The 20,583-nt window shown below is 37.4% G+C and overlaps 1 protein-coding gene across 1 annotated transcript in view; it reads right to left on the reverse strand.

Annotated features, from left to right (window-relative positions):
- The window catches only part of LOC126368877 (sodium-independent sulfate anion transporter-like), a 59,933-nt gene that overhangs the window by 35,266 nt on the left and 4,084 nt on the right, over positions 1-20,583 (reverse strand). Inside the window, exons 2-6 of the mRNA XM_050013081.1 lie at positions 18,110-18,283; positions 14,022-14,217; positions 10,533-10,753; positions 6,907-7,084; positions 343-507 (exon numbers count right to left, since the gene is read on the reverse strand). Coding sequence (XP_049869038.1) covers positions 343-507; positions 6,907-7,084; positions 10,533-10,753; positions 14,022-14,217; positions 18,110-18,283 — 934 coding nt within the window. The remainder of the gene's footprint in view (positions 1-342; positions 508-6,906; positions 7,085-10,532; positions 10,754-14,021; positions 14,218-18,109; positions 18,284-20,583) is intronic.

Here is a 20,583-nt window from a genome sequence, read left to right on the forward strand (position 1 = left end):
AGGGGTGGGGTAGTAATCGTAAAAAACTCGTATCGATGCGGGATGAAGAGCGTCCCTTTTATACGTAAGTAATTAGTATTATTTATTGTTTATTTTATGTCACGGGTAGAGTTTGTATGTATGTAATAGTTAAAACACATAATAACGGGTTCTTACCACGTTTAAATCAGGGATATGACACTCCCGATATTTCGACACTGTTGCAAGTGCCATGATCACGGGATGATGGCATGCATATCGGGAGTCTTATATCCCTGATTTAACGCGGTAAGAACCCGTTATTATGTGTTTTAATTATGATGATAACCACGTAAATTTAAAACAATATGTAATAGTTCTCACCAAAAGCCTTAGCGATGGCAACATTGGAGATGATTCCAACCAAAGGTACGACGAGCAAACCGGAACCGAGATGGCCCAGCATATCTCCTGCCGTGTATGTCGTGTTGCCGACCATCGTGTGGAACGCTGGCGGTTGCGGGGTCGGCAGGCCTGGAGTTATGTTACCTGTGAAAAGACAATACATGTATTTAATAATTTATAATACTAATGTTTGTTACTAAGTTACTCTATCTATCTGTCTGCCTGTTACCTTTTCACGTTTAAACCACTTCAGCGATTTGAACAGCATTCAGTATGGCAATAGTTTGAGATCCAAAAAAGAACATAGGATATTTTTTATCTCCCAAATCATCCTTTAAGGGTGTGGAAAGCGGATGGAAAGTAACATGTCCCACGCGATAACCAAAATCTAAGCTGGCATTATAATAAATCTTATAACTCTAAAAAACGGCCTCAGTGGTCCAGTGGATGAGCGTTAAATTCACGATCCGGAGGACCCGGGTTCGAATCCCGGTGTGGACAAATCACTTTGTGATCTTTAGTTGGATTAGGACGTTACAGGCTCACCTGATTGTGATCACCTGATTGTCCAAAAGTAAGATGATCCGGGCTAAGGAAGGCAGGTTAAGCCGTTGGTTCCGGTTACTACTTACTGATGTAAGTAAGTAGTCATTACATGAGTCATGTCAGGGGCCTTTGGCGGCTCAATAATAAACCTGACACCAGGGTTGATGAGGTTCGTAATCCACCTCACAACCCACATGAACAAGAACAAGGCTAAAAAACATCGATTGTATCTTTATAAGATCACATCTAGCAACCAATCACTACATAACATGAGTTCACGGCTATTCAAAATTGAGGAAGTCAGAGGTAAGTGTAAGTACCACATCACATGATGAACAAAGTACCTACGCCTGACTGAGCTTTCTATGAAACCGACATGATAGTTGATAAAACGTATCGCAGTCTATAATCTAATGGTCGAGGTAACTGGTTAATTAAAATTGTATAAAATTAATAACTCATTGATGCAAATCGGGGTTCGAAGCGGCGCTCCGCGTCAGAGAAGCAATCCAGTACACACAGGACCACAGTAACTTATACTAACCAGTGTAGCAGGTAATACGCGTACCTCTTTCCTTAGCATTATGTGGAAGATATGTCGGATATGGCAATTTCCTCCGCTCAAGTACGCGGCATGAATATTTCTACCGAAATATTGTACTTCAGTACATCAACTCTTTTCGAAGTAACGCCTTACAATATCAAAGTAACAACTTAATGGCTATTAAGTTCAAATTCAATTGAAAATCTTTTATTAACAGGCAACCTAATACAAAGGAATATTTAAATTTGTACACTATAAAGTGAAATGACAAATAAATTATAATATTGGATTTTATTTTTATTCATTTTAGTCAATTCCATACCCACTTTAAAACTATTAAAGTTAAATTTGCTTTAATTAGCTATTCAATATATAATGTGAGTTAAAATCACATAAGTAAATGTCAATCAGATTGTTCAATACGTCTTCAGCTTAAGCCGACAAGACGCGGCAATCGCAAGCCGATTGCACTGGTATTTGGTTATTTTGACATTCACCTAAGTCATTTCTCAATCTAGGGTTGCGATAATTTCTAACAATTCTAGCTTCAGAAATCGACCCAGTAGAACACAGTGTTCGATAAAGGCAATAGATCTTAAAAATTGTCCTTTATAACATGATGGACTAATGTTACGGGCGTTAGGCTGATCCCTTATCACCCATATAAGGTTCATCATTTCCAGCTTACATCATCATATCAACAGTGGTTGCAAGTTGTCTTTGATTACTTGTGGCTCTGCCCACCCCATAAGGGATTACGGGTGGGAGTTTATGTATGTATCTAAAAAATAATGTGTATGTGCGCTTCCAGGCTAGAGACGTTGGTCTGTAGGCGCCCTAAGATTGACATAAACGAAATAAATATAATGTATATGTATAGCTCGGTATGTACTTTATATTCTGCTGGCTTTCATAAAATAGTTTTTGGCTATTCTCTCAGATATATGGTGGTGTCAATGTGATGTGTGATAATCGTTATATCAACTGATACTTAATATAAATAAGCAAGTTGTTATTTATCACGTAAGTAATGCATTTTTGTCTTAATGTGTGGAGAGTGGCAAGGATTTTTACTTTTCTATGTTGAATAACATTATGACAAAAAAGGGCGCACTGAACCGAGGTTCTCACCCAACCGGGCACCCTCAGTCCTGTGTTTTATATTTTCTACCGGGTGAGAGCCCTCAACGCTCCGGACAAGTCAAATCTACAATAAGTTACATCAAAAATAAAATATTATGTACTTACAAGCAAAAGCAAATAAATATTTTCTTCAAAAACAAAAAAATATACTTAAATGATGATTACGCACTTGCAAACTCGCAAAATATAAAATTTTCCTCCTCTGACGAAATCCTGAGTCGCAGCCACGGAACAGCCTACGCACAATACAAATAGATATTGTCAAAATTACGATGTGAAATAAAGCTTATGGAGCAGCATTATGAAAATAATTCCCACGAAAAAGGATAAAAATTCTGTCTCCCGTCATTATTGCGTTTATAACGACACGGGACAATATTTAGGGAAAATTCACAATAACGACTTAGGAGTAAGGCCGTCAAAGAAGCTTTGTTATGTAAATATCGTTTAAAATGTTTCTTTTTAAGAAATTAAGTACCTATGTATTATCATTGTCCAATGTATTTTCTTCACTAAGAACGGTTTTTTGACTAAAGTAACACGTTAATTTCATTCTGTCAGTTTTTTTTGACGTGACTTATTGTAGATTTGCCGCAGATGGCATTAACTACTTGGCCGGACAAAATTCTGTCAGTAGGTTGCAAAAACTGTTAAGAATATATGAACAATATGCACTGAGTCACTGTTTAGCATACAATGTTAAGAAAACGGAAGTAATGATTTTTAAAAGTGGAAGAGGCCCCGATTATATTCCTCCTATTTCTCTCTGCGGGCCGACATTAAATATTGTTTCTCGACGCTTAGATCAATTTAAATACTTAGATTCTAAGTATTTAAATCGATCTAAGTCTTAGATCATATACTCACAGAAGATTTAAAGGATAATGACGATTTAAAAAGGCAACGTCGGGCTGTTGCCATGAAAAGTAATATGTTGGGGAGGCGATTTGCACATTTTTCAAAGCAAGTATAAAAATAACGCTATTTAAGGCGTACTGTCAGGCGTTCTACACCTCTCACTTATTTTATAACTACACACAGTGCGCTTATAATAAACTCAAAGAGCAATATAATAATGCATTTCGATGTATGCTGGGCCTGCCGTGGGGGTGTAGTGCGATTAGCATGTTCGCTGATAACGTAATCAATGATTTTTCACATGTGATTTATTTATTTATTTATTTCTTGGAAAACGAACAGCTTACAAAACAATACAATTTAGATTCAAAAAAACAAACAAATAGCCAATTACAGGTTTTCACCAAAAAAAACATAATAGGTAAAGTCAGCCGCTGGTGGCTGCTGACAAAAGATTTGTCATCATTACGCTCGCTCAAATCGTCACGCATCACGTTTCCAAACATAGTAGACACAAAATGACAAGAACATAAAGTAATTATGACGGTAGACAAATACAGATTTTAAATAAAAAAAGTTGTTACTCAGCTGACGTCTTAGTGACAGTGGAGTAGTGTTGAATAAATCAACATCCAACTCTTTTGATAACTTATTGAATCTGCTACCCGCGTGTGCGACCCGCGTGTGATGCGAAGAATGTTAGATTCTTTTAAACAATGATTACTACATAGCAAGTATGGAATCATTGACGTTTACATGACCTATATCTGCATAGCAGATTATTTATATGTTCTTATTGACGACTTCAGTTTGCTGCGCGTAAATTTTAGTAATTTTTTTTATCTTTTGTAATTACTATTGTTGTAATTATTATTGGTTTTATTGTATTTGTTCTCTATGGGTATATGCCTGTTAATGAATGATTATTTAATTTAATTTAATTATAGGCAACTAATAGTATTTCTATCACCAATATCCTTATAGACAGTTTGTTGTTTTCGTATGTCACTTGTTACGCAGCTATTTCTTATTTATAAATCATACATTATATTGTAAATAGCAACTGCTAGTTCGATCTAATATTGGGTCGTGTACTAGGTTCAAGATAAATTATGAAATTCTGATTACTAAATAAAGACACATCTAAAACTAACGAAAAACATTTTCTTTTTTCTATTAAACTTATTTATGAATTTTAATCAAGAAAAACGTAATAATAAGTCCGACATTTTGTCACGTTTTTCTATGACGTCACAGAGTGCTTTTTCATACAAATTCCATAGTAATTTCGTGTTTTGACGTTTAGTAAAAAGTAACTGATTTGACTAGTTGGAAACTAGCCTATTATACTAGGTAAGTATCTCTACTTACTAGCTCTCCGCACGCGCCCTCGACTAGTCTGCGTGGACTTAAGTTATCACTATTTCATCCCCTTAGGGTTTCATACCGCGACTAAAACTCCTTTGTTCTTTCTTAAGTCTCAATCTATCTCCATTATAAATTTTATCTAAAACGGTTCAGTGGTTTAAGCGTGAAACTTGTACTATCGCATTTATAGCATTAGTATAGATGTGGATGGTATAATAAACTGGAAGCTAGTTCAAATTCAAATTCAAATTCGTTTATTGCAAAAAATGTGGTACGTATATGGCAGTATAGTTTACTTAAAGTACCTACTAGTACACTTAAATTGCAGTGTTTGCACAAAATGAAATATAATACATGGCAAAATATCATAAAGTTTCATGAAACCCGCAACTCCGCCTAAGGGTAGATTAATTTCGAAAACTTCGAAAGTTTTAACCAGTTTCTAGCTAACATGAACCGAAATCTTTATGATGTCTTTTAAATTATGTCTCGTGAATCTTTTTGTTTTATATCCTGACCTGGTAGTGAACGCTGAATTTATTGCCACATGCTTATAGGCACTTGAGTAGGAAGCTGAAGTGGAATTGGGGTGGCCATGTTAGCCTAACGCACCAGGATAGGTGGATGAACGTCGACCCGCCAATTTTTCATAATGATTGTTCATTAAACATGCTAATAATTTGCAATAAAATTGAACCTTCGCTACGTGCTTAAGGTAAAAATAATGTAAATGCTATTAATCAGTTCAGTGAATTTTTATGTCGAGTAAAAATTATACATATTATGAACCTTTATTGTTCAATATTTCTTGTTTGTGATTTGTGTGGTAAATAAATAAATAAATACCACCTAAATTAGATTAAAATTAATGAATTAGATTAGAGTTATTTTTTTATTATTTTATTTTTTTGTAGACCGCTCAAATTGTACTGTATTCATGTGTTATGTCTGATTGTTGAAATTTTAGTTCTGTGCAATAAAGTATATTTGATTTGATAAATACCTACTAACTGATGATTATAAAAGCTTATTTCGTAAGTAGTACCTAAGTAAGTAATGACGATTAAATTAGGTATTATAATTGACAGCCCTCTGACGTCACACACACGGTTGCGTGAACTTGCGTGTGTGCGATAATGTCAATGTGTAGTGTCTGTGTACAACGAGGTTGTTTGTATGAAGTGTCCGGGGCGCACCTTTGCTCAGCAGTGGGACACGATAGGCCAGAGTAAATAAATAGTTACACTCTCTTAACTATATTAAGTTAACTGTTGTAAGTTAGTAGTCGTTACATGAGCCATGTCTAGGGCCTTTGGCGGCTCAATAGTAACCCTGACACCAGGGTGGATGGGGTTAGTAATCCACCTCCCAACCCACACGATAGAAGAAGAGAAGAAGAATATAGTATCAAATATCATAACATTTTAAAGTCTAACCTAACCAATGGGGTTGGGGTACATAGCCTAGCGCGACACTGATACGAATTGATGCGGGGCGGAATGTATCATTTCCGTTATTCTATGTCTCAGGAATAAACATTATGCGCTTTTTTCTGCAAATATTTTAAATAATCTTAAATGTACCGCCGCCGCTCATCATCATCAGCCCATTAACGTCCCCACTGCTGGGGCACGGGCCTTCCCTATGGATGGATAGGGAGATCGGGCCTTAAACCATCACGCGGGCCCAGTGCGGATTGATGGTTATTAACGACTGCTAATGCAGCCGGGACCAACGGCTTAACGTGCCTTCCGAAGCACGGAGGAGCTCGAGATGAAAACGTTTTTTTTTTGTGGTCACCCATCCTGTGACCGGCCTTTGCGAAAGTTACCGCCGCCGCTGTGTAATTGTAAATAAAGAGACTGCTGTGATTGCTTCTTGTGCTGTCAACAAAAACCAGGCCTGGTAAGAAGAATTCAGAAGCTGATCACGTGAGTGTTTCCCTTTTTCTTTGAGCTGGGCTATTTTCAGGTGTATAGGGACAGCGCAAGTGGTTAGGATTATTACTTTTCCTTCATCTTTTTCTTTTTCATATTTTATTTTCTTATTTTTACATTCCGCATTAATGTGAATTATGGACTTACCAGTGAGAATCAAAGGCTCTGTCTTATCCTGGTGCACGAAGAATGCTAGCACCGCGGCCAGCACTACTACGACGGCGTTTCTTGCCACTCCAGCGAACCACAGGGTCTTCTGCAAGATGAGCGCATTCCGTCTGCCCTTCTCATCCTCTTGGTCTTTCAAGCGTATATCTTTCAAGGCCTGGAATTAATAGACTAGATGACAACTTAGTCCTATTTACCGTTGGAGTAGGCAAAGACCAAGACTTATTACTCTTAGTCATATGAGATGTTTTTACGAAACATCAAATGACACCTACACTACTAAGTATTGTATGACATTCGTTAATAAGTCAAAAACAAAAGTGAATCGCGTGAAAATAACTTTGAATAAAGAATGCAAAGATTGCTAACCTGCCTACCCACATCACAGAAGGAATGCTCCAGGCGAAATGAGAGCAATTGGGCTCAACATTTCAGTCGTAAAGCGACAGATGGCGCTGTATAAATAAGAACGAGGAAATTAATTTTCGTAATAATTTTCCTTCAAAGCAGGCAAGCGTATAAAATTCGCACACTTCCGTTATTCGCAGCTTTAGTAGACAAGTATCGTCATACAATACATACAACATACATACATAAACAGCCTATATGCGACCCAGTGCTGGGCACAGGCCTCCCCCTCTGTCAACCGGAGGGAGTGTGGAGCATACTCCACCACGGTACTCCAGTGCGGGTTAGTGGAGGCGCTATACGTCTAATAGCCGGGACCAACCGCTAAACGTGCTCTCCGAAGCACGTAATTGTCTTTCTTTTTCGGACAATCAGGTGATTCAAGCCTATAATGTCCTTACCAAACAAAGGACAGACTCACAATGTCATTTCTACAATGTCCCCACCAGGAATCGACCCCGGACCTCCAGATCGTGAGCCCAATGCTCTAACCATTAGATCACGGTGGTTGTTACCATTACCATTGCCTCATATCATTGATGTTTAATTATGTTACTTGCCTCATACATAGCTACATATTATTAATAAATTCAAAATATATTTTACCCATTGAAATTAGTCGTATTATATTATTTTGTTTATTAATTTAATATAAATTTCGATTTTTTTTTTACTTTAGGAATTGCTATTTGGCCGGATAAAAAGATAATTTGGATATTAAATAATAATAATAAACAAGGGAACAATATAACATAATGATCAAAACCTTTTTGCTTTAGATGCTGTTTCCTTCCAAGACAAATTAGTTACACTAATGGAAGTTGGCTGTCGCGACACAAATCATTCGTTTTCTTACAATAATTTTGGATAAAACAAGCACTCAACGAAAATGTAATAATACTTAACACGAATTTAGTACGAAATGCTTATGAAAATTGACGTCATAGCATTTTAACCTACTTACTCAAATAGCTATTCGAATCTATTGTCAGAATAATACACTGAGCCTATCTCTGTCTTCCGATTTATCTGTGCAAATTTTTATCCAAATCAGGCCGACATCATGGTTTAGGTGTGAAAAGGAAACAGACACTCTTCGTTTTCACCAGTGATAAGTAGGCGTGAGTTTATGTACAGTCATGAGCAATATCATGCACCCACTTTAGAACCCTGTCGCATTATCATATTTGACATTTAATGAGACTTGCGGTTTATTTGTCAAAAAAGTTAATGTGACATGGTTTCAAAGTGTATACATATTAGTACTCGTCACCGTATACAGGGTATTAATGACATCGTAACGAATACAAAGGGGAATTTAGACCATGATTCTGAGTTAATATCAAGTGGAATTTTCCGTCGCAAAATTCATGTTTATGTTTTATTATTATTATTTTCAGTTCCATACTTTCGCGACGAAAAATTCCACTTAATATCAACTCAGAATCATGGTCTGTATCGTCCCTCAAAGTTTACGTTACGATGTCACTCATCATCATCATCAATTTAAGAGCCCCGCTCTTGTCGGTGCAGCATTTTCCATACTACTTTTTTAGGGAAAAATAGGGCAATGGTTCTCTTGCCTTCCGCCCCGTAGTACTTTGTCTGACGCAAGTGGGGTGGCGCCCAGAGTAGTCTATTACAAAGCCATACTAGGACTCCTCGATTCATTTATAACAAACATTATAGAAGGAAAAATTTAAGGGAAGAGAGGAAGGAGTAGACCTAGGATAACATTTATGAAACAAATAAAAGAGAAGGTGCAGGTCGTGTCGTATCGGGAGGTGAAGGTTTTGGCGGGAAGAAGAGAGGAATGGCGGTTACTCCACCGACAAGAGCGCAGCTCTTAAATAGAGAGAGAGAGACTAGGACTCCTGTCCTCTGCCTCTGAATAGTACTGACAGTTACTGCTGCCCTCTGTCAGGTTCCAGGTTACAGTACCTGTTAACTATATCACTAACACCCTATATACATAATTATGTATGTTATGTAATACTCAGAACAAGAAACTTGTCAACTAACTTTGTGGTTCTGAGAATTATGTTTGAATATTGAATCTATAATAATAAACCCAAGAATCTATACTAACAAAACTAAATTGCAGCAAGGCGGTACAAGAAGACGAGGACTAAGAAGCGGTTTGCTTCCTCAGTTTGACAATCAAACAGTGTACATACTTCGCCAACCAAACTTGTACCGAGGTTCGCTGTACAGCACGCCATGATTTATCGACTTAATTATGCTACCAACTGCAATAAACTACGTCAACTAACGTTTAACAATAAGGACGCTGATAAGACAGGAACTATATTAAGATCAGTTCGTATTGCAGCCTTAATTTGATATAAACTCTCCTTGTTAATTATAACTTGGGAGTTATTCGGCCTTCGTAGAAGACCTCATAGAAAAGGAGAGCTATAAACGAGAGTTGCTTTTAGGCTTGCTTTACACTACATTTTTTTCATACACTTTTTGGGGCACGTTCATGAAAATTTAATGTTATTTTTGATTATTTTCAGTTCCATATTTTTGGGACGGAAAATTCCATTTAATATGAACTCACAGTCATGGTCTGAATCATCCGCCTCAGTTTTCGTTACGATGTCACTAACAACCTGTATACCTACACTCACGCCTTACCAGCTAAGTATGTTTAAGTCCCATGTAATAGGGGGCGAACCTATTGCCTTTAACTGGGCAGAAATCCTGGACAATCAACGTCTTTATAAAGCATAACAAAATAAAAAGGTCACACAAATAACAAAACACGAACCGATCGTTCATGTACTTCGGCAGAGGGGAACGCCGAGTAGAAAACACAGATACAAATTAGATCACACACTTCCGAAACGCATTTCTCGGGAAAGTGAGTTTTCACCGCTGAGGACGTGATAATTATTTACGATCCAAATCTACATTCGAAAAGGTTAGATTAATTCTTAATCCTAAACTATATCTGGCATTATTTGATTAGATACAATAAAAAGTCTAAAAAGAATTTATACCATTATTAAATATGAAAATAGGCGAATGAAGTTTGGATAGTTAACGATAGGACAATAAAGTAGGCGAGTGGAAGGCCACCCATTCGAAAATCATCGGTTTAGGCGCATGCATGGATTCTAATCTGCGACCTCACAGTGCGAGAAAAGCCTTCTAAGCTGGTGTTATTTTTTTTACAATTTCAAAGTACATACCTTCATCCCCATGAGAATGATACAGCAGACCAGACTTAGTAAGGTATCCTGCATCCTAGTACTCTGTATGTGCTTGAATACTCCTTCCCAGGTGGATAGAAAGGACTCCGAACTGAACCGGAGGCCTAACAGACCCTTGATTTGCGAAGACGCGATCGTGATTGCTGCGGCCGATGTAAACCCGGATACCACAGGCAAAGATACGAATTCTACTAGAAAACCTGAAACGCAAAAGAAATCTTTTTACAATAAAATACCAGATAATATTTTGAATTTGTCAGAAAATAAATTTAAAGCTCATGTGAAGCTTACTGTATGTAAAAAAGCTCATTATAAGATTAATGATAACAATTGTATTAAATGTGTTACTCTAGTTATTAAATAACTTGTAATGTATATTCCTCATTGGTTTTTAAAAGATGTGTTGCTGTTGCAGTTTCTTGTCATTTCTTCTCCTCAGCCATAACACCTTGCGAAATGATGTAAATTCAAAAATTTTACATTGACCTTCAACACGTTGATCCATGATAATTACGTTGAATAAATGATTCTGATTTTTGATTTCTGCGTCATAAATAAATGTGGAGAATGCTTCGTACTACTACAAGTACTTATATTAATGTTCGTCGTCATCAGTTTAAGAGCCACGCTCTTGTCGGTGTAGCATTATCCATTCTTGTCTATCAATTGTTTGACTTCCTTATAAGACTCGACGTTCGCCTTCTTTTTAATTTGTTCCATTCCATGTAATATCAATTCTACATTAGATAATACTCGTATACAGGGTGTTAGTGACATTGTAACGAAAACTTAGAGAGATGATTCAGACCATGATTCTGTGTAATTATCAACTGGAATATACCGTCGCAAAAGGAACTGAAAATAATTAAAAACAAAACACTAAAATTTTCATGAATTTTCCATCAGGAAATTCCACTTGATATCAACTCAGAGTCATGGTCTGAATCATCCCCCTCAGTATTAGTTACGATATCACTAACACCCTGTACGTTTCTGAGACGGTATACAATATAATCAAATAATGCCCCTGATTTTCGTCTATTATTATGTTAATCGACTGTACTTTAGGGACCACATCTCACTAAGTCACCACGGTCTCGCCACCAACAAAATGTTTATAGTTGTATAAACGCTACCTCAACTAGTGTCTTGCGAGTTGCGCAACCAACAATACACCAGTTGTCGACTGCATACTACTTAGTTAGTTGTATAAACACTACCTCAACGGGCGTCTTGTGGGTTGCGCAGCCAACATGACACCAGAGGCCTGTTTAATAAAACTTACAATTGTAAATTACAACGACAATTTGTAGTTCATTACGTAGCTAATATGAAACTGCAAAATATTTGTGATCACAAACTCCGCAATGTACATCAAATTGTCATTGTAATTTACAATTGTAAGTTTTATTAAACAGGTCCCAGGTGTCGACTGCAAACATTTTGGTGATTGCGCCACTATGGTGTGCTAGTGAAAGAGGCTCTTAGTCTTCTATCAAGTAGGTGTAGGATAAATAATCGACCTCGTCAAGTTACATGGTTACTATTGAGCCATCATAGGCCCCTGACATTGCTCCTGTAACGACTACACTTAGGTAAATATTAGCCGAGACCTACAGCATACCGAGCCCTCATACTTCATACATACATACATAACCAGCCTATATACGTCCCACTGCTGGGCACAGGCCTCCCCTCAATCAAGCGGGGGTATGGAGCATACTCTACCACGCTGCTCCACTGCGGGTTGGTGGAGATGTTTTTTATGGCTAATAGCCGAGACCAACGGCTTAACGAGCCCTCCGAAGCACGGAATTTTTTAACTTTTTCAGACTATCAGGTAATTCAAGTCTGAAAGTCAAACAAAGGACAGTCTCACAAAGTGGTTTCGACAATGTCCCCATCGGGAAACCTCAAACTTCATTTCATATTTTATTCCTACACATAAACGGATCAACAATTTCTCAAGTCAAGTTTTCGAAGAGACTTGATGTAAGACTGTAATATCCTCCCGAGATCAAATCACCACATTCCCGAGACCTTAGCAAATCCCATACAAAATGCATTGAAACTACATCAAACTTCTCGCTATCCTCCGGTCATTCACTCAATCTGTATAGACTTTTCGAATAACGTTAATGTTATAAGATAAAATTTTTTTAAAAGCTTAAAGACTTGCAGTATTATTACAAGACGAAGACTTACAGATAAACTAGATCTAAAATATAATCCGTGTCACTAAAGAAGTCTACTAGAGGCGCTACTGTCGCAAATTCTGCATAGAATTATTATGTCTTGTCAATTAGTTTAATTAAAATCCAACTTCTTTCGTAGCGAGGATTATTATTTTAAACCTAGTATGTATTCTTTTGTCTTCGTTTTGCAATAACACTGGTTGGCATTTATAAATAACTACATGAGTAAAAAAGAAAGATTATGACTGGCGACTTTATACAAAGAGTATTGTATAGTTGGTATAAATATGTACCTACGTTTTATAAAGCAAAGGAAGCTCTTTGACTAATAAAAAAATTGTTGTTGAAGATCAAAGGTAGAAAGAAAGAAATATAACACAAAGAATAAGAGAAAAACTATATTTGAAATTGAAAACTAATTTAAGTAAATAAGTTTGATTGTGTTCTACAAGTCAGTCTTCAAGGTCGTCTATTTACGTATAAAACATTAGGAAAGTAAGACAATAGGTTATTTAATCATTTTTATTTCAACATTTCGACGTCTGTAGCCACTACTAGTAAACTTCGAAGTATCATGTTCCAACGCTTTAGGAAGGCAAAAATATTGTATTACCTATTTAACACAAAAAATAATAATGTGGATTAGATTACTAAGTCGTGCGAGTGAACTTGACCAATCGGAGAAATCATAACTACAAAAAGGCGAAAACGAGGCATCGAACGAAGCGGGATCATTATAGTTTTTTTTTTTTAAGATAAAAACCTAAAGTAGAAAATAATACCGCTCCTATTTACAACTTTTTTCACCCTAAGCTTGTTTGAAAGAAAATGCTTGTAAGTGTGCAATAAGTATATTTATTTTACTACATATATAAATGCGAGTGAGACAGACAATTCGCGCGCTGTCCTCCTTACTCCTTGGCGGATTATATTAGACTAAAGTAAGACCTAGATAATGTGAGGTACGTAAATCTAGCTCGGCACCCGATACGATTTGCTGGGCGGGGAGTTACCGTTCTATATACATTATTCTTAATTCTATAGTATAGTGCAGAAAAGAGTACTGTATTGTATAAAAAAATATTATCGTTACACCGTCCTTCGGAAGACATGTTAAGCCGTTGCTCCCGGTTACTGCTTACTGGTGTAAGCACGTAGTCGTCACATGAGCCATGCCAAGGGGCTATGGCGGCTCAATAATAACCCTGGTGGGTTGCTAAGCTTAGTTATCCATCTCACAACCCACACGAAAGGGGAAGAACTTAATCCTTACCAAGTTGAGCTGCACCCGCAATCAGCTGCACGATGCCTGCGATGAAGCATAGAAGGACAGCAAAGTCCGGGTTGGTACCATTTGTGTATGTAAATGTTAGCAAGGACAACAGTGCGGTGGGACCAATGTTGATTTGTGGACATGTCCCCATTACTGCGTACACGAAAGCACCGGCAAAGGACGCGTACAGCCCATACTGGAATAAGATAAATAAATAATTTATATAAATAAGTATAGCCAGGCCGCTCATGGATGAGCACATACAACTAAGACTAAGAAGAAGGCTACCACAGGATCTAGCCAACTAAGGCCCAAGCGACACTGGTCGCTTACCTAAAATGATACCTATACACCACAAGAAGTGTTCATTATCCAAAGGTGATAGATTGCGCGCAAAAGGGAGAAAAAAATATGAATATAGAGGTACTTATACTAGTTGACCGCGGCTTCGCTCGCGTTAAATTAGATGTACTTAACACGTTTTCTAATGTACGAATTTTCAGCTTCCTACTTTAAAAAATGCGAAAAGTCCCATATAAAATTTCACCCCCTTTTTGAATCTATTGGGGCCAGAGTTCCAAAAAAAAAAAGATGCACGATTTCTTTGTTACTCACAAATAGTCCGCATACTTACCAATTTTTAACATTCTACCTTGAACATTGCTGTGCCGCGAAGGTACTTTTAAATTTTATTTAGTCATCAAAATATGAATTGCTAATTATTAAACTACGCACTCAATGAACTCTCACTGTCTCTGTCTTTAAATTGATATCACAAGAAAACGGATGTTATCAATGAACAGCACAAAAGAATGAATAGTAATAATATTATCGCTACGTACAATACTACTTATAATGCATCGCATTGTGAGTTGTGAGCCAAATTCGTGATCGTAGAATGAAGAGCTGTTAAAAAGTTCGTGCTATTCAAACTTGCTGATAATAAAGTCTTAACCGCGTCTATGTTAGGTATGTTCCTTCTATAATACTTTGCATGGATAACTTTCTTGTTAGTATTTTTATATCCCCGCTGCGATAAGGCCAGCTTGCCCACCTCAGAATAAGCTTTGTGAATGAGTGCGTAATATAGTGTTTTATCATTATATTTATTATCCCCTATAGGAAAATCTGGTATACCAAAAGCTGGTCTACTAGAAGAGATTTTTACTCTTTATTTACTTTACCCGGCTATAGCTATTTATTTTTAGGTAGGTATGGCTTTACTGTTGCTTTACATTTGTGTCAGAAATCAGAAACCATAAATAATTTATTCACTTAGGGTAGCTAGGTTCGCTTAGTTGGTAGTACGTGTCGATATCTGTAAACCGGTCTATTTAATTAGTTTAGGTTTATGGAGGTGAGACACTCCATACAAAAATCACATTCTGACCGTCTGCCGCCAATACGTAAGTGCGAGCAAGGTAGATAGTCCGCGTTCTCCCCCTTACTTCTTAACAGCTTGCAGCTTAAGACTAAAGCACAAACAGGACACTTCATACAAAACAACCTCGTTTTACACAGCCACTACACGTTGACGATATTATACACGCGGATCTGTGTGTGGGACGTCTGACACCATACGATTCTAGTCTAAAATTGTGTTGGAGGATCAGATAAACCTAGTTCAGACGCTGGTAGGGAGCAGAGAGTTGCCGTTCTATACGTATTATTCCTTATTCTATGACTAAAGTTAAGATCCAAAGGGGGTAAGGTCGGCGCCCGATACTGATTGGTGCGGGATGGAGAGTTACCAATTCGTTATTGTATGCCTCTAAAAAAGTTTTCAGGTGTAAAATTACCTTCTGTTATACAATTATAAATGAAATTTTCAGACGAAATTCCGCTTAATTCCGTTAATTGCAAACTATAAGTACATAAAGTTTTTATGGAAACCAAGAAAAGAAGAAAACAGACTAAACTGTTAATTATTAATCATCATCATCAACCCATTTACGTCCCCACTGCTGGGGCACGGGCCTTCCCTATGGATGGATAGGGAGATCGGGCCTTAAACCATCACGCGGGCACAGCGCGGATTGATGGTTATTAACGACTGCTAATGCAGCCGGAACCAACGGCTTAACGTGCCTTCCGAAGCACGGAAGAGCTCGAGATGAAAACTTTTTTTTGTGGTCACCCATCCTATGACCGGCCTTTGCGAAAGTTGCTTAACTTCAACAATCGCAGACCGAGCGCGTTTACCGCTGCGAGCTCCTCATTTAGTTATTATTAAGTAGTTATATTAGGTAAGTACCCATACCCAAGCAGTATAGCTCGTGATTTTTATGATTTACACGAATCACCTAACCATGTCAAATTGAATTAGTCCATAGACCGTATCTGAAACGATCGTTTGAAGCGAGCGATCTATGGAAGAATAAAAATGAAATGTTTATTTTCTTTTACCGAAAATTACTCTTCCATTATAATAAATAAATTATCAGGTAACTTTATAAATTACTGTTGGTCTCCCAAACATTAAATAAATAAATAAAATGAAGATACATGGAGAAATATATGGTAAAAAATGGTAAATGGTGATGAATGTATCGTGCGATTATATTCACGGATTTCTTCAATTTGCTTCCTCAAATCACCGACATAATCAGTCAAGCAGCTAGGAATATCAGGTGGACATCCCGCTATTTTTTTTATTTTTTTTTCTTTATTTTTGAATACAGGTATACATATACAAAAGGATGTTACATAAAGTTATTACAATTTCTGTTTTCATTTTCTGTATAAATTTGTTCTCTGTATTCTCTGTATTTTATTTAGGTATTTATTTGGTTCTCCAACAATGAGTACAATACACATTACAAAAATAATATATTTTATATACAAAATATATGCTTAAATACAACTGCCTCATTACTTACAGGAGAACACTGCATGCATATAATGTAACATTTTATACAAATATAAGTAAGTACTTTTAATAAATGAGTGGATGACCGAGTCAACTTGAAAAAGAAGCTTAAGAAGATTCATATGAATAATTGTTTGGATATTTGTCAAAGAGTGTCTGATTTTACCCATTACAAATTTAACAATACATAACAAGTTCCAATATTATATCTGTATGAATGACTTCTGCTGGAAGCCGTAACTCCGTGCCGAAGTTTGCCTTTGCAGGAGTCGTAGAGGTATTCTCATGAAGAGCCGATAAGCGCATTTATAGTGAAAACCACGTTGGCGCCTTTTTGAAAAATCACATTCGGATGTGACTTTTGTTAACAAAACCTCGCAAAAGACAAGTCAGTTTCAAACCAGTGAAAATCGTGGCCTCAATCTTTACCCAGATTGAAATTAAATAAAAGAAATCTAGGTTCGAGGTGAGAATTATTCACGTGACTTCAGTTTAAAAGTAATTTTAATTAATGTAAATAAACTAAACAGAAACTGTAGGTAGCTGACATTTCAAACAACTTTTAGTTTACTTATTGGATATTTTACTAGTTTTCCTTATAGGTCTTCAAGGTAGCAAGAGGCACAAAACCCTGAGAATCATTACTACACAATAGCCAGTGAGTCATGCAAACAAAATAGAGTTGTAGCATAGTTCATTAAGATAGGCCATCCTATACCCAAAGGCTGCCTGGGAGAAATTGCTGCACGAGCAATAGGGCCGCCTGTTATGCCATTCTGTATTTGTTGTCCTTATTTCTGTATCTTGTGTCTATTGTGCTCAATAAAGTATTTTATCTATCTATCTGCAGCAATCAGTTCATCGTCTAGATTGTAAAGTTAAGAATATTATGTAATGTTCGCAGCGACGAGTATTAAGTTAATCGTCATTTAGTAATATAAAAGTAAAAAATCTGTTACTTTTCAAATTCTGGAAAGATTTAGCCTTCCCCAAATTGGCGCATGCTGCGAACAAAAACCTTTAATGACCACTGGTAAAACAATTGAAAACCAATGACATAAGGGAATAAACAAAACCAAAGAGAGAGAAAGAGAGAGAGAGAGAGAGGGAGTTCCTTTCTCATAAGAACAAATAGAGACTTCGAATTGTCTTATTAATAATTTGTAACTCTATCCACCCTGGTAATAACATCATATACTTTAAATAGGTACGTAGTTACCTGCGGTTCAAATCCCGCCAAGGACGCGTACGCAATGGACTGAGGGATCAGCGTCAAAGCTACTGTGATCCCGGCTATCAGGTCCCCGATGGCTATATCCAGGTCGTAACTCCTGGACCATTGCAGTACGGGAAACACGCCAGAGACCACGCGCCTGGGGTCAGGTAGCTTCATCTGAAATTACGATAATATTAATTAATTAAATATATATGTCGTGGCCAGATTTTAGAATTGATCATCCCATGATGTGCTCGATCATTTCATGAAATGGTCATCGTTAAACGTTTGGTATTCATTGATCTGGCCAAACTTACATAATGATGTAGCCTCATGTGGCCAACGAGTGATATTCTATTTCATGAAATATGACCATTTTATGAAATGGTCGAACACGTCATGAAATGATCAATTCTTCGATCTGGCCACGATATATATAACAACATAAGCTCACGACTATATCCCAATGGGTACTCGAAGGTACATCCATCACAGGATGAACTAAGTACCTTACCGAGCTTTCTGTTAGACCAACGTGATAGTTGGTGAACCGTATGACGATCGAGCAACGGTGTTAATGAAAACTGCACATAAGATAAATTAACATTGGTGCAAGTCCGATATCGGGGTTCCCGTTTGAGAAGCAAGCCGGTGAACAATAGAATTAGGAATAATACTACGTATAGAACGGAAACCCTCCGCTCCCCACCAGAGACTGAGCTAGGTTTACCTCACCCCCCTCGAAAATAGTTTAGACTTGAATTATATGGCGTCAAACGTCACACACACAGATGCGCGTGTACGATAACGTTAATGTGTGGTGTCTGTGTAAAACGAGGTTGTTAGTATGAAGTGTCCGGGGTGTGGCGCAGTGACAAAAAAAAATATTCTACAGGGTGACCAAATAACGACTACGTAATTAAATCAGCAAACTAGGGATCACAAAGTGATTTTTCGCCACCGGAATTCGAACCCGGTACCTCCGGATCGTGAGCAGAACGCTTAACCAATGGACCACAGAGACCGTTATCTAACTTCCCACTAATACAGCGATTTAACACAAAACTACTTCATTTTACCAAGTAAGTAACTAAATAAAAGAATTTGGCAGTTATCTTGGCTCTAAATAATTTCAAAGCTACTCCTCCAACTTCTTTATTGCAGTTCCATCGTCTTATCTAACTGGTGGGTATAAATCATATAGATGCGCTTTTTACAAGCTTTCATAAAACTGTCGGAACGTGCAAGGTATCGGGGGTAATCTTCTGCGGACGTGAGCGACAGTCTCCAAGGGTGCGAGCGTCATATACTCATGCATCATGCACCTGCATAATGCGCCATATTCTCCCACGAAACCAGCTAGCGATGAAGCTATTCTAAGACAAAGGATAAGTAGCTTAGATTCCAGGGGCGTAGAGGTGTAATCCTAACAAATACTAACAACAAATATTGAATACATTTCCATATAGGTATTGAAAATAAGCGAATTTCTAAAAGGTATTCTGTTATTTCAAATAAGCGTCAAGATAAACATTTGAATGTTATCGTTGGGAAACGAATCGGTTTCACATATTTTTGTGTTTGAGTAAAAAAGCATCGACCGGTTTATAGGACATGCCCTTTTTAAATGTAAATTATTAAAGGTTCAATTCAGATATTTCTTACGATGTTTCTCAATTTGCATATGCAAAAGGTTTCAAGAAATAAAGACAATTTTATATTTATAGTTGCTTGAAGCTGTAGCTTTAGTGAGCGACAGCTGTACAAACTGCAGTTTAAATTTGATATGGCCTCTGTGGTCCAGTGGTTGAGCGTTCGACTCACGACCCGGAGGCCCCGAGTTTGAATCCCGGTGGGGACATATCACAAAAATCACTTTGTGATCCCTAGTTTGATTACGACATTACAGGCTAAACACCTGATTGTCCGAAAGTAAGATGATCCGTGCTTCGGAAGGCACGTTAAGCCGTTGGTCCCGGTTACTATTTACTGATGTAAGTGAGTAATCGTTACATGAGCCACGTCAGGGGTCTTTGGCGGCTCAATCATAACCCTGACACCAGGGTTGATGAGACTGGTATTCCACCTCACAACCCAGACGATAAGAAGAATTTGATTTAGATACCTATTCTAATTCCAACAAAGATTAAAAAGTTACCACTTGTCGCGTTTCGGTCGTTCGATAATTTTAATTGAGTTTGTTGATCGCGTTCGTGTGTTTTTTCTATTATATCATTGGGACATAACACGTCAAAAGACAACAAAATATTTCAAATTAAACGGAATGGATGCATGGATACTCGCTCCGGTTGATTGAGGGAGGCCTGTGCCCAGCAGTGGGACGTATATGGGCAGTTAATGGATGCATGGAATGAGACCAATCTAAAGTCCTATTATCATCTACCTAGCGTTATCCCGTTACTCACAGGGTCCGCCTAACTAACCTGAAGATTTGACAGGTGAGTTTTTTTGTACAG

This window comes from Pectinophora gossypiella, chromosome 8 (assembly GCF_024362695.1).
Source record: "Pectinophora gossypiella chromosome 8, ilPecGoss1.1, whole genome shotgun sequence".
NCBI classification, from domain to species: domain Eukaryota; kingdom Metazoa; phylum Arthropoda; class Insecta; order Lepidoptera; family Gelechiidae; genus Pectinophora; species Pectinophora gossypiella.